Source organism: Lycorma delicatula, chromosome 7, assembly GCF_047948215.1.
Source record: "Lycorma delicatula isolate Av1 chromosome 7, ASM4794821v1, whole genome shotgun sequence".
In the NCBI taxonomy this organism is placed as follows: domain Eukaryota; kingdom Metazoa; phylum Arthropoda; class Insecta; order Hemiptera; family Fulgoridae; genus Lycorma; species Lycorma delicatula.
The window spans coordinates 16,505,920-16,522,417 of NC_134461.1; the positions used below are offsets into that span (position 1 = coordinate 16,505,920).

General features: G+C 27.1%; 1 protein-coding gene across 1 annotated transcript in view; it reads left to right on the forward strand.

Annotated features, from left to right (window-relative positions):
- LOC142327606 (homeobox protein B-H1-like) overlaps window positions 1–15,043 on the forward strand; it is a 213,558-nt gene extending 198,515 nt beyond the window's left edge. The window contains exon 3 of the mRNA XM_075370804.1: window positions 14,491–15,043. Coding sequence (XP_075226919.1) covers window positions 14,491–14,860 — 370 coding nt within the window. The 3' untranslated portion in view covers window positions 14,861–15,043. The remainder of the gene's footprint in view (window positions 1–14,490) is intronic.
- The last annotated feature ends 1,455 nt before the right edge of the window (window positions 15,044–16,498 follow it).

Sequence of the window (16,498 nt, forward strand, 5' to 3'; positions counted from 1 at the left end):
AATGAATAGAAATAAAATATGTAATAAAAAAACAACGGGTTTTTTGTTGATCGCTACGTTTTATTGGCTTTTTTTTTATATGACTATAATTAAGCGGATCAAAAAAAAAAGACAAAATAAAGCAAACTCTTTTTTTTTTCTTCAGTCATTTGACTGGTTTGATGCAGCTATATATATATATATATATATATATATATATATATGTGTGTGTGTGTGTGTGTGTGTGTGTATGATTATTTCATATCTCTGTGTTCACAAAGGTTTTTTTAATGTTAACAAGATAAACCTAAAATTTTCATTTATTATCTTCATATCTTTGCATATTTAAATTATTAATTTATAAAATTATTTTTATATATTTATTAATATGGGATATAACAATCCATTCTCTTTTTTCTTAATTATAACCTTTTAATTTGTAATCCTGTTTTAATCAAAAATTTCCTTGATTTTTCTAAGGAATAAAGCATTTTCTTTTTCTACTTTCTTGTACGAAGTAAAGGAATTATTAGGATCGCGAAAAATTTTGGTATGAACGTACGTATTTACTTACGATTAGTCGTAGGATGTTGAAATTTTGGATTTAGGACTGTTGTAACATCTAGCTGTGCAACCTCCCATCTTGATTGCAATCTGGACTAAAAATGTACAAAATAGCCCAAAATAAAAAAAATAAAAAATGGATTTTGGACTTTTTCTTAATTGCGGTAATAAGCCCTCATTGAAAGCTTTTCAACGATATATCATAAGTGGTTCTTATTTTTATTGGTTCCAGATTTATAACCAAATAAGTTTTTAATTAATGAAATATTTGGATCTTACAAGGGGGAAGGCATATCTGTTCGAATTAAAATTCATCTCCTTTTTTTAACTTTTTTTTTTAATTTGAATATTTATTAATTATTAACCTCTGATTGTACAACAAATTTTACCATAAATTATAATTCAGTAATATTAATAAAAAAAAAAAATATATGAAAATATATCAGTTATTAATGAAATAAAATTAATTACTTTTCATTTAAAAAAAAAAACCTGTTATGTAATTTAATAAGCGTATAAGGAAGTCATATGGTGTTCATATCAGATTTTTTTACAGGATATCTCGTCATCTATTTACCTTAGATATAATTATTTTTATTTTTAGTTATCGTTTGTCTCCACCAAAGATTATTTATGTCGACTTATTCGGAAAACGTCCGAATATGCAAATATTTCGGTCTTTCACCGACTTATTTGGTACATGTAAACCAGAAAATATCGACATTTGGCAGATATCGGTCTTTCACGGTAACATATATAACGTGATCTTAATAAAACAAAAACATATAAATTACTTGAACCTAAATTTACATTGCCCATAATTTTAGATAATTTGTTATATTTACAATTTGTACTTGAACTACCTAAAATTATAAACAATTATTTAATAATAAAAAAAAACTTGTCTCATAAATAGCCTTCTATTTAGTTTTCAATTAACATTTATTTTGTTTCTTCTTTTGTCATTTATTTATTTGCTTTTCTTTTTTAAATAAATCTTTTTCTTTTTTTCTTAGTGGTGATGATTTTTTCGATAATGATTATGGACGTCTAGTTTTAGATATTAAATACAATTTTTGTAAACAGTTTTTGAACGTAACTCAGTTTTATGTTTTAATTATTGGAAAAGTAGTATCAAAAAATCTTTTTTATTAATTTATACATAAAAAAACCACAATAAGATACTTGTTTCATTAGAAAAATCTAAATGATGATATCTCTTTAAAACTAATGTAAATGAACCATAAAAAGAACGTTTCATTAAATATAAGTTATTTTTAAATAATATACTTTTTTGTGATGAAAAATTATTTTAAAAACAGTCAACATAAAACATGAGGCTATAAAAAAAAATCTGAAGGTATTGATTGCGGTAATCAAAATAACGTGTTACAACAGCGTGGAAACGATTAAAGTGTCGCCAGGTTCGGTTAGAGAAAGAAGAGAAGGTACAACACAGCAACAGTGATGTAGACTGCCTATCATAAGGACAATGAATCGGTCACGGATTGATGACGTGGCACCGAAGAGAGTTTTTAATTGTTGGCTGGCGCGTAGAACGTGGCAAGAAATACAGCGGATAATTGGACGCACTCGTTTGTTTTCTTACGATGAAGGTCCAGAAAAGTAATCGAAACTTAAAATCACCGTGAAATGGAGTAAGATGCGGTGTCTTTGTGACAAGAAATATTTTTCTACAGCGATTTAGATCATCTATTAAAAAATACAAAACGCTCTATCATGTAAATCTTTATCATACGCTTTAGATGGATCCTTAAGTCTTTTACATTACCATTTCAACACCTTTTTTTACAATCTTAAACTTTTAACGTTAATGTATTATCATATAAAGGCGTGTATTTATCTACAAAGTAGATGGATACGTTTATAAAAGGAAAGCAGAGTTCGTTTTAGATAAATAACATCTATTTAATTTAAATTTACGACACAAAATTATAATCATAATACTATTTTTTATCGCTTTCAGTTTCTTGTGTTCCTTTTAACGTAAAATTATTTTACCTCAATTATCTGTTTCTGGACATCTTTGTTTTCCTCTTAGAACAATTTCATCTTCTACTTCTCCCTCCATCAACAAATTAACTAAACCTGGATTTATTCAAACACATGATCCAAAAAACCTAGTATGTCTTTTTAAATGATTCTGTCACAGATTTTTACTTTCCTGACATCATTAATCTAGAGCTATGCGGCAAGAAAGAAATAATAATAACTGAGAAAGTGAAATATGGATTTTTTTTCTCGACTTTTCCATGACTTATGGACTACAAAAAAAAAACAAAACAAACCGAAATAATATTCGTAGTACGTACATTTTAAGCTTAGTAACTTTTGATTGGCTAAACCGATTTTGATGAAATTCTGTACAGAAATTCGCGTATATGGGACAATTTGTTGGTACAATTTTGAGATGAATATTTCAAGATGGTGGGGGTACATACTTCTTTTGGGGTCAATTTTCTCAAAATTTGCACACAATCCCAGTTTATATTAAGATAAGTACATGCGTACATGCTTATCTTACCATTAAAAAGAAAAATGCCTTCAAATTCTCCCGCTTTTCTAAAAATCTACCTTTTTTATTTATTGAATATTTTTTAACCGAATTTTTTATTATTTCATCCTAAGCATAGTAGTAATGCATGTGACCCAAAAAACAAAATATTTTGGGAGCAATATTGTGGATAGGGGAGCCGGCAAAAATGTAAAAATATCGATTTTTTTCATTTTTTAAAATTTCCCACAGTAAAAAAAAAAAAAAGAAATAGGAAACTTTTGTTGGTTGAACATTTTTCTGTTGAATTTATTTTTAGTTTCTTCCATTTATTATAATAAAAGAAAAATCAAAAAGATTTCTTGAAAAGTGATTTCGAAGGTGGAGAAGGAAAAAAATATTTTTTTTAATTTTTTTGGTTTCTTTAAACATATAATGATAATTTTACACTTTTCATACAATAAAAATTTACCTCCACTCCAAAAATTAAATCTTAGGTAACTTTTTCCACTATATAAGAATAAATAACCAATGGCAGGAAAGCGTAACAGTTTTGTTGTTAACCTTTACTCCTCTCCTTTGTTCCTCATTACCTCATTTCCAATTTTATCGACCCTCTTATTACACCGCATTTCAAAGGTTTCTCTTTTCCATTTTTCCTTTTGACCATGATTCACTATCACAAAAGCATACACTCTAAGCAAGTGATTTAAACAATTTCTTTGTAATCCTTAGTTCCAGATTTGATACTAACTAATAGATTAATGTAAAATTTGACAACTTTTCTTTAAAAGTTACAGGAATTAAATTAACAATTTTTCTTGAAAAATACATTATTTAACATGTTTGGTTTGCTTGGCATTTTTCCCGCCATCAACCCCTTCGGTCGCTCTAAAGCATAAGACCGAATGTCTGTGCCACAAACGGCTACTGAGCCTCGAAAACATTTAGCGACCAGTGTCCTAACTAGCTCCTAGAGCTAACCTAAAAACGTGAGTGTAATAAGCGCGGTACCATACACCACTCGCTTGCGTGTCCCACCGCCCACTTGTCATATATCACTAAAAATAGGTTGGCGCACCTCATTAACTACTAAAACATATATGACTATTAATAATTAAATTTAAAATAAAGTGGCATATTTACTAAGAGGCATAACAATTTCTGTAGCTCTTATTAATTTTGATAATAATATAATATATGTATATATTGGCCATTCTTCTACCGAAAAAAAAAATGTTATCATTTAATGTATGATAAAAAGAAATTAATTCATAAAATATCATATTAAAAATGAAACAATTTATCTAAAACTGCATTGTATTTTTATTAATACGTTATTTTAAAATAATGTTTCTAACGAGTCGATTAATTTTTATTCAAGAAAACTTGATACTAAATGATGAAATTAACTCTAAAAGGAAATAAATATAAGGACGCAAACGACGCCAACGACAACGTAACAATATACCTGAAGTAGTCTTCTAAGAATTATTTTCAGGAAGATTTACAAAAATATTAATGAATGTTGGAAAAAGTATTAAGCTGCAGAAGGAAGTACAATAAAATAATAAATTATACAACGAACCTATAATGATACACATTGTTGCACGAGTGCGAAGTTACGTCACGAGCCTTGACAAGCGTTGTAAACATTGTTGGAGTTCATTAATGGCCATTAAAGAGAATCGCATACCGTATTTTTCCTAAAAAAAAATGTTGGAATTATTAATTTAAATCAATGATAGAATACATTGTTTTTGGAATTCATGAACTCATCGTATGATTTTTCATAAATATTTTTGATTTCTTTTGCAATAGGTTATATTAGTATAAGTTCTGCCTTTTCTTTAATATCGATCGGAGTTAAAGACATTTCTTCCTTACAATCTAACACGGTTAACAAAAGGATAAACAGCGTAATATAGAAACTTAGTTAACTATTGTTGTACTTTCAAATTACATTAAACAATACCCTTTTCTGACTGGTCAGTGGTTGAATAGAGTAGGCTTTTGATTGGTTGAACACATGTATTAAAATGAATATCTGTTCGGTAAGGAGCTTAGTTATAAAACAGGTTCCTGCTGGGTAATTCAAACGTTATAATATACGCGTAGAAAAACTTTTTTAATTTACAGTTTTTGTTAGGAATTTTATGAAGTCAACTCTATACATGTATATAAAATGTACTGAATCTCAGTTGTTTGTATGGTTAAAAATTAGCATTGAGAAATATTTAGAAAAATGTTGGACCGATTATTTATTTATTTACCCCTTTCATTATATGATTAATGGCTGTTTACATAATAGAATAATAAATAATATATATATATATATATATATATATATATATACAATTGAACTATAAATTTTTTGTAACGGTTTTAAAAAATAACGCAAAAATTACAGTAAAAAATGTACTTTAAAACTGCAAAATCATCCATCAGATTCATATATACATGATATTTTATATATTATACAACTATTTTTTTTTACTATACATTTATAATTTTTTTACCCAAAATATTAGAAGGAAAAAAACCATAATTCTTTTAGCAAAGTCCAGTTATATAGTACAGTATTATAAGTTATTATTAAAATAGATAAGATTAACTAGTGTTATAGACAGTATTAAATGTCAACGATCGGTAACACACAACAGGTCACGGTAGAAGTTTAACGAAGGTGGCACGTTCCTCGATTGGACGCGTGTGTTTTGTCCAAGCTAGAAGGATAGACTTTAAGGTAAATAATTACAGTTTAAGTCCTTCAAGCAAAAACATCCATTACCTACTATGATACAATGGAAAGAGCCTCTATCATTGTTCTCAACCCGTGATACAGCACACGTCGATTGGGATAACATGGATGAAGAAGAGTCCATGGAATTCAAGCAATCTTTTAGATGACAATATACCTGTCAAATTATAAGACATCTTCTTTTTAACGCATTCCCCCCCCCCCCGTCCAACTACCATCATTCGCCATACCAATAAGTAATTATCCTGATAAATGACTCTATAGTTCGAAAACTGTTAGATTTGTCTCTTGTGTCCGTCATCATCATCTACCACACCATCATCAACGGCATAGTCATCTTTCATGATTTGACCGAACCGTTTTTCATTCTGGTTCATAAAAGATATGAAGACCTCACGTCTATCTTAAAATTTATTGCATTTATCTAAAATAACACAAAATATAACTTATCCGTTAAAAAAAAGACAAATATTATTATTATATATTTCCTTGGTAGGTAATAACTATCATCAATTATGTTTATACCGAAATAAATATTATAATAATTTTTATTACACATAAAATATATATATAATTATATATCTTGGTCTTTACAGATGATTTGGCAATTTTTCCCCCGGATATAAAAGCTGTAGAAATTCAATATTAAATCTTTTAAAAATGTTACCCTAAAAAACAGGTTTTATTTTCAAAAAACTAAATTTATGAAAAATATTAAAAATGCTCGAAAGACTTTAAAATTCGAATATAGAAAGGTTAAAAAGTGAATAAATTTAAATATCTAGGTGAAATAATTAAAGCCAACGTTTTAAATAAAGAATCGAATAAAGTTAGAACGATCAAATAAGGTTAAAGTTATATGTGTTACTATCAAGTAACGATGTGGGTTACTTGGTCGATTCCAGTTTTTCTATAAGGATCCCATTTTAGTACGAGACATATTGTTTTTATCCTACAACGAATTCTACAGGATGAATTCAGTAAGATATGAAACACTATTTAAAAATGATACATTTTGTTCATCACTATTCATTCGTTGAGATCTAGTATATAAATAGTTGCAAAAACCATTAGCTCGACATGAATATATTTAGACATAGAGTTAGTTGTACGTAGAAAAATTTCTTACATTGAAATATAAAAGAAAATTCATGTACTAGGAAAATTATCGAATCAAAGCTTGATAGAATGTGTTTTGATTTCTTTTTTTATATAGAATTGAAGATGGAATTATCAATAGAGTTTCATGTAGAATTAATATAAATATCATATATTGAAATGAGAAAGAAAGTTTATATTGTAGGCAAATTATCAAATAAAAGTTTAATCCACAAAGTAATGCAGACCATAACGTCATACTTGTTCATAAATAATTTTTTTTTGCAAAAAAAAAAGAATGTTTATTTATATAATTTTTAGAAAATTAGGAAACAAATTTCTGTTTTGAAAAATGTGGTTCTATGCGTGAACATCCTGACCCCGTAGAGGACGACATCCTCCATGTGGCTGTTTCGGTTGTTACGCTACCCCCTCCGTACATAGCCCTTATGGGCTTTACGGGAGGCCATCTTCAAAACCTCGGAAAAAGGCATCTCTCAGCTTTGTTCTTGCCTCAGACAGGATGCCATCGATGCGAATACAACATCTGATATTCCCATCGGTGTACTACTAGAAAATAAACTCTAAAACAAAACACATCCACGTCGAGTCTTTAACAAGATCGACACGAAGGAACTGAAATTAAAAACGCAACTCAATTTCAACATAATTCACCCCCACCCCTAAAAAAAACTTAGGTAAATTTTTACCTTTGAGGAACAGAAAGAATTAAAATATATCGATTTTTTTTACTTTTTTAGTGTTGTTCCTTGTATCATTAATTTCCCACAAAATAAGAATAAATAACCAATGCTAGGAAAGTATAGCAATTTTTGTCAGCTTTTTCTTCTATGTAATATGACGTTTTTACTAAAAAAAATTAATTCTGAAAAAAATCAAAAACGTTTTAGTATTTAGGGATCTTAATTTTATTTATTTATTTGTTTTTTAAATTGACTTCTTTCTTTCCAATTTTTTTGACTTTTTTCAATTGAAAATTTCATTTTTATGTTTTAACCAATACTTCTTATATCTCAATTTATCTATATAATTTTTGTATCTGAATTTATAATTTTTCTTAAAATTAATTTTATTCAAATTAGGGCAATATTAATTAAATAAATATAAATGAAAGAAATTTATAAAAATTAAATGTGTAAAACTATAATGATTACTAATAATCATATATTATATTTAAAACTCCACTAATAAATAGCTACAAACGAAGAGAAATTATTACTGTAGGTAATTTAAAATTGTCCAAATGTTAAATAATATATACATATACACATGCTACATAATATTTGAAGGGAGAATCAAATGCGTGTCCAGTTAGTTCCGCCAAGTAAGTAATTTTAAATCTGTTGGTTGAATCTTTTTCATTTCACTGGAAAAAAAAATAATTTTATTAAGGTTTAGCATGTCAAGATCCATTAAAGTAGCTGAGTAAACAGACACAAAATTTCCCAGGTTTGTGGTTCATATCCTATTAATACAACACATAGCAAAGACTGTCGGTTTGACTTCTGTAATTTATTTCAGACCGCATTGAACTTAATGACTGTAATCAATGTGTTTCAAAACCGTAATGATCTGAAAAACCGCCTCTTCTTTCCACCACCTACATAACCTTCCCTCTACCGATAAAGAGAAAAAACTACCAAACCTTATATCAAAAATTATAATTATAATCTTATAAATAATAAGAAGTATTTGAGGTTAGGTTGTGTGTCGTTAATACAATCTGTCCTACTTTGTCAGATAGCCGATTAGTTTAACTTACGTAAAAACAATTAACACTTAAGAACAATAAAACTTCCCAGAAACAATAAACTCCCGTTCAGATAATTAACCGCACTATGTAATTAACCATCAAAGAACTGGTTTGTTTGTTTGCTCGTTTGCACATTAGTATTTTTTTTCTTTTAATTACTTAAACAGAATTTACGTCACTTGTTTAAATTACAACAAAGTTATTATCATTATCGTTATTAATCATTATTGCAACATAAAATAAGTAATAATAATATTACGTAAAATAAGGATATTGTTAAAGACATTTTAGCTTTAATAATAAAAAGGTGTAAAGAATTAATGCACAGAATTATATATCTGACAAATGAAATTAAAGGTAAATAATTTTATTCATACCATAAACAATAAGGCAGCAGTAAGACAAAAAACTGCATATCCTTCCAACTTGATGGTGTCAAATCATCTGAACCGTCTCATCTAAGAATATATTAGAAATTAAAGGGCGTAAAATAATGATAAAACATCATACGTCGAATTTACATTAAAAAAGACGTATAGATAATGAAAATTAAACAACCCTGAGTTATTTTTTTAATTCAAAATAGTTGTAATATGCAAAAATAATTTACGTTTAAGATAAAAATTATTTTTTAATTTAATTTATTTAAGAAAAAAAATTGAGAAATATTTTTATTATCACAGAAATTTTTTTTCTCTTTGTTGCCATTTTTTTATCTTTTTTATTCTTTTTATTTTTTCATCTTCCTCTCTCTTCGTTTGGACTCCAATCGGGTCGCCTCATACGCCGATATTCTTCAGCCTCGGCCTCTGCAGCGCTATCAGTCCCGCTATTATCAGATGGAGCTCCTACACTACCACAGTCTTCGTCTTGCGATGGCCCCTCGTCACCCCGGGTGAACGAAATCCGTCACAGGAAAAACCTCACAACAGGAACGCTCATCATTTCCAGGAGGCAGGCCCGCACTCTTCGACCCCTTAAGATGCGACATGACAAGAAAAAGTACCAAAAATTTCTTCTTTAGTCCAAACACAAAAAAAATTTTTACATCGATATAAACAAAAAAAAATTCGACGGTTGCTATTCTAACTAAACAGACCTTGCTTATCGTAAGCCAAAAACAAAATATAAATATAAAAGACGAAATTTAACTTAGAAAAACGATAAAACAGAAATTAAACATCGTAAGCGTTAATTGATGTAATATAACAAAACTAAACGTAACTAAAAAACATGGTAAACGAATAAATTACCTACAATCAAATATAGGTTAATGAAAAAAAAAAAAAAAAAAAAAAAACTGTAAGGAAGCACAAAAACTCAATAAAAACGGAAAAAACAACTAAAAAGAAGATAGAATAATGAAAAAAGGAACAAAAAACTAGAAAATTATACAGAAAAAATACAATAATAACAGCAAATACATGGAGAAAGGAAAGCCCGACTATATCCATCAAGAGGTAGACACCGTAAGATTACAGCAATTATTAGTTAAAGATTTAACGTAGATTTGAAATTTAATGTTAAACAGTAAATTAACGAAATATCAAGCTTTATGAATCTAATTTAATCCGAGATTTATTAAATAAAAAAGTATTCAATGACTTTCCCGGCTACTAAAAATAAAAATAAGAAGTGTTAAAGACAAAAAAAATATTGTATATATATATATATATATATATATATATATATATATGGGTGGTGGAGAATAGATTTTTAAAAAACTTTTCTAAAGATATTCATATTTAGGTTAAGCTTAACAAATTTTATTAAGTAAAGCTTTTTCTAAATCTAATACCCCGTTCGAGAAAGACTAAAATAAGAAAAAGAAAATTTTCAAAGAAAGGTTTCTGTATTTTAGGTCCGGGATCTGTAATTTTTAAAACTTGCAGGCATTTCTTGATAGTTCTATATATGACGTACAAAAAAATTTTTGAAAACTATTTAAACCGAAGGCAAAAAACAATATATATTTCAATTTTAAGAAGTGCGGATTGATTTTTTGAAAAAATATATTTTTGTATTATTTATCCAAAAAAAAGGGTCTACGTATTATCGGAACAAATTTACTTTAATACAGTTTTCTCAAAAAAGCTTCAAAAGAAAAACAAAATTGGTTTTTTCGTAATATCCCTCCACCTTAACGAATTTTGAAAAAAATAATATAATCAATGACCCATATATAGAAATATTTGAGCTAAATTTGAAGAAATACAGTTTGACCAATCCTGAAATAAGCCAAAAGCAGTACGACACAAATACATACATAAATTTTTCTGGTTTATTTGAATTAATTGGTTCATAAAACGTAAAAATTTACAAAAAATCCGATACTCCATTTTTGACGTGATCACAGTTCACCGTACTTTCCCCTGGGCATACTTTAATATTCTAGCTACAATCGCCGGGAAAGTAAAATTAATAATTTAATATAAGTAAATAAAAAATAGAAGAGTGTTACTAAGTTTCAGAGAAAACCTGCGGAGTTAATAAGTTTTAAATTGCCATACAGATGTAAAATCGAACAGGAAAGCTGTAGATTTTTAAAGAAAAAAATTCTAATTTCACTTTTAATAAATATATATACAGATATAGATATACACTTTAAATAATAATTAATTGCAAGTTAATCATCCAATTAGAGATGTATTGTTAATTCCAGTTCTCTGTGACTGAGCGGTAGCATCTATACCTAATATTTAGGGTTTTAGGATCGAATCCCGCATAGCCTTGGCATTTTTTTATAAGCAACAAAATTAATTTTATCGTTTAAAAACAAAAGAAGAAGGACAGTAATTGATATTGTAACTGTTCTAGTTACCGGAGAGAGAGAGCAAGAGCGACAGAGAGAATGATAGTGAGAAAGAATAAATAAAAACATTTTTTAAATAAAAAAAAGAAAGAAATTATTAAATTGCGGTGAAATCCTTTTGAAAACAACTTTTTTTAATAATTTTTAACTTTCTTGTACGAAGTAAAGTGATCGCGAAATATTTCGGTCTTCAGATTTCAACCGAAATATCCATTTTGACCATACTTGAATCCACTTTGACTAGTTTCTGCATGACGTCGATACGTAAGTACGTATGTATCTCGCATAACTCAAAAACGATTAAACGTATAATGTTTAAATTTTGGATTTAGAACTGTTGTAACATCAAGTTGTGCACCCTCCGTTTTGATTGCAATCGAATGGACCAAAAGTGTCCTAAAAAGCCCAAAATTCAAAAAATTTGGAATTTGGACTTTTTGTAACTACAGTAATAAGCCCTCATTGAGAGATTTTCAACGCTATATCATAAGCAGCACTCATTTTCATTGGTTCCAGAGTTATAGCCAAATAAAATTTTAATTAATGAAATATTTGGATCTTCGAATCAAACTTCATCTCCTTTTTTTAACTTTTTTTTTTTAATTTAAATATATTGATTTATTAATAATTATTAACCTCTGATTGTAAAAAAAATAATTTACAACAAATAATAATCAATAATTGCAATAAAAAAAAAATTATGAAAATAAATCAGAAATTAGTAGTGAAACAAATTTTTATGTGCTTTTAAAAGTGTTTATATGTTATTTAATAGGCGTACAAGTAAGTCATGTAGTGTCCACATCAAATTTGGTGAATATTAATTGAAAATTATAATTAAGAATCGTATTATTTTTATTTATGCATTTGTTTCAGTCTACTTGATAATAAATATCACTATAAATTTTAGTAACCTTCTCCTGTATCGTTTTGTTGATAGTTACATGATAATTTTTTGAAAAGCATAGTATTAGATATAGATATAAGACATATTTATTTAAAGAATAGTTAAGGGAGTTTTACTCTAACCTAATATTTCAGCAATTGTGTAACTGTCTACTTTATTACAAAATTGGAGAATCGTATCTCACTTTCAAATTAAATAAGTTTAAACGAAGTGCATCGAAAAATGTGTATATATAATTTAATAGGCGTAAAGTCGTTTGGTGTTTACATTAGATATTTTTATTATATTAGAATATAATTCTCTTAAAATTTATAAAATTTACAGTTCCTTTTAATGTTTTATCCCCGTTATTATTAACCATAACTAATTATTATAATTGTATGCAGCTGAAAATAATTTTGAAAAAATAATCAAAATTTATTTTTGAACTATAAAATACAATTTATGATGAAATTTTATTCAGAAAATTTATCTTTATAAGAAATAACTTTTTTTTATATAACTAAATAAAAAAAAAAAAACCAGAACCGTTGTCCGCATTGTTACTTCTTACTTCAATTTTTAAAGAAAAATACAATTTAAAAAAATCTTTGTAAACCATCCACTCAGACGCTGAAAGAAAAGTATTTTTATCGTATTGCTTATTTTAGTATAATTTAATTTTTTTTTTTTGACTTCGTGAATTAATTCACCCCAAAAGCTTACAGTGAAGCTTGTACGTAGGAATATGAAAATAGGAGTTTTTAGCAAAAAGGCCATGAAATTGTATCATGAAAAATGGCATGCCTGACCAGGATTTGAGCCGGTACTCCCGAATAAAAGGCAGAGACAATACCAATTCGACACGGACATCGGAAATTATAATTTACACTTAATTTTTAAAAAAGTTTTTTAAAATTAAATTTTTTTAAATTTTTATAATCAAATAACAGAAAATTTATGTAACAGGAAAAGAACTGGCTATTTTCTCATAAATCTTAGCCAAGGGAATTATTAGGCAACAACAATAATAATTAACTCAAACAGATTATACCATATGGATAGCTGCTAGTCTATATAAAAACATAGAAATGTAATTCTAAAGTTAAAAAAAATTTAAATTAGTATAATATTCCAAGAAAATCTATGTATATAAATATGAATGTTTGTCCCGTACGCGTTCCTATACCATTCATTCGATTGCGATGAAACTTTGGTGAGTTGTGCGCACGCCCGCAAAGTTTTCTGAATTAGTTTGGACCCGTTAGGTGGCGCTGGGGTCGAAATATTTCAAAAAATTGTATTTGTGGTCCGATTTGGCTCATATTCTGAATATGTATGAGTTACGTGAAAAGAAATATTTTTATGAAAAAAGGACCGGCTAGGTGGCGCTGGGGGTTGAGATACTTAGAAAAATTGTATTTATGGATCGATTTGGCTCATATTCCGAATATATATTAGTTACGTGAAAAGAAAAACTTTTGCAAACACTATACCCGCTAGGTGGCGCCGGTGTCGAAATATTTACGAAACACACAAATAAATAAACAGACTTTCTTTTTCTATATGTATATAAAACAGGCAATGTTCGTATGTGTATCCGCAATAGATTAAAATACTACTGAACCGATTTACGCGCGGGTTTTTACTAAATGGCCCGTGCTGTCAGGATAAGGTTTAAAGCTATTGAAATCCTCGATCTGACCCGTAGAAAGAAAGTTAGGGGTATTTTGAACCGACTACTATGTTTAGAGAGTAGTTTGAATTAAATCCGATAGGTAGTGCTGTTTTGACAGTTGGATTTATTTACAATCTGACTTTTATAAAGTGAAAGGTTAAATTTTGTGAAGTTCAGTTTTTTAATGTTTTATCAACATTTTAATTACGTTCATTTAGTATATATATATATATATATATATATATATATATATATATATATATATATACACTCAAATCTAGCAACAGTGAAGATTTGTCGGGTTTGCTAGTTGTATATAAAAGTACATGAAAATATAAACTATTATTGTTTTTATTTAAAATATTTTGTGTTTTATTTTTAAAAAAATCAGTTGTTTAAAACATTTTTTTTTCTTTTGTGCAGGACTAAGTGGAAGAGACAAACGGCAGTTGGTTTGGAATTATTAGCAGAAGCAGGGAATTACGCCGCATTTCAAAGGTTATACGGCGGTCCACCTTATGGTTGTTGGCCATATCCAGGAGCAGGCGGTAGTACTGCAGATTTATATTATAGACAAGCCGCTGTAGCAGCAGCAGCTGTCAGCACGTTACAGAAGCCACTCGCCTATCGGCTTTACCCCGGTGTGGCGGGACCATCGCATCTTCCACCGCCACCGGCTACTGCTGCACCCTATTACCACCCTCCACCGCCACGATCACCTACCCCCGATTCACGTCCACCTTCGGTAGATGTCGAAGAAGATTCACCTGACTCACCGAACGTCGATGTGTGAACCGAATTTAATATATTTGTGTAGATATGACTTTTAAACGTTGATAAAAGTAACATGCCTATTGTTATTTTAACATATTTTTTTCTTTTTAATTATTCACAAAATGTTAAACAGTATGAAGCTGTTAACATAATTTTAATATTTGTATTATTTAATAAATTTATTTTATTATTTAAATTTTTATTTTGCTAACAATCAAATCTTGAAATATATATATATATATATATAAAATAATACAAAAATTGTATGAAATATTTTTTTTTAATTTGTTGTTGTTTTTTTTGTAATGTGGTTTTATTTTTTGTTAATTAATATATTTTTAAAATTATATTAGAAATTAGATTTTTGGAAAAAAATTATAAAAACATTTGTTTGATGATTCCTAAATATGATATTCCTTATAAAGGATAGATTAAAATAAAGATCATTCAAATAAAAATTAATGTACACATCAACTTAAAAACCAGTTCAATTAAATCGGTGAAATTATTATTTATTTACTTGCTTTTACTACACACACACACATATATATATATATTAAGATGAATAATTTATTTAAAATTAAATATGTTAATAAATTTTATTAACATGTAATTAAAAAAAAGAGAAAAAATAATAAATAGTTAAAATAACAGGCAAGTTACAGAAAAAAGTGATTGAAAATAAAAATACTTGAACAAGAATTAACGAACTAATAATAAAAAAATCGGAACATATACATTAGTATAAAAACAACGTGATTATAATTTGTAATAAACAATTTAAAAAAAAAAAAACAGTAATTTTTTAATGAATTACAAAATAAAAATAAATTAATAAATTTTTTTTCGTAATTATTATGAGTGTAGTTATAATATTACTGAAGAAATGGAACATTTGTTATGTGTTATTACAGAACATTAAATAACAGATACTTTTACTACTTATATGAACATATAGATATGCATATAAACGTAAATAAAAGTGGTAATAAAACAACTTTTTTTTAAGTAAATCAAAGTGATAATAAAAAAGTTATTTAAGTTATTATTAAGTAAAATAAACAACAAAAAAATAATGAACTTGTAGTTACAAGTAAAACTCAGTGGACAAAAATGTATCATATCGATATATAAATATATATGTATTATATAAGAATAATTAAAAACACGTTATAATTATAATTATTATATAATTATAATAAATTATAAATAATATAATAATTTATGATATTATAATCGAATAATACGTAATTCTATGCGTTTTAAAAATTTTAATGTATAGAGAGAAAAAGATTATAAATGATATGAATCCGCTGCTTTTGTTGTTACGTTAATAAATTATTATTATTATTATTATTATTACTAATATTAATAGTATTAATTTAATAAGTTAATTAAGATTGAGGTATTAGAAATAGAAAGATATAAAAAACGATTTTTAAAATACGTAAATTATGTAATTCGTTGTTAATATTAGTATATATTTAAAATTATTTTTCTTATTACTTGTTTTATTTTACATTGTGTTAAAAAGTAATAGAATAGAATCTGATAAAAATTTTGATTAATTATAATCTAAATATATTTATTACCATCATAATAAAAATTATACTATGTTATAATTTATTTATCATAATTATTGTTATTTGATTAGAAT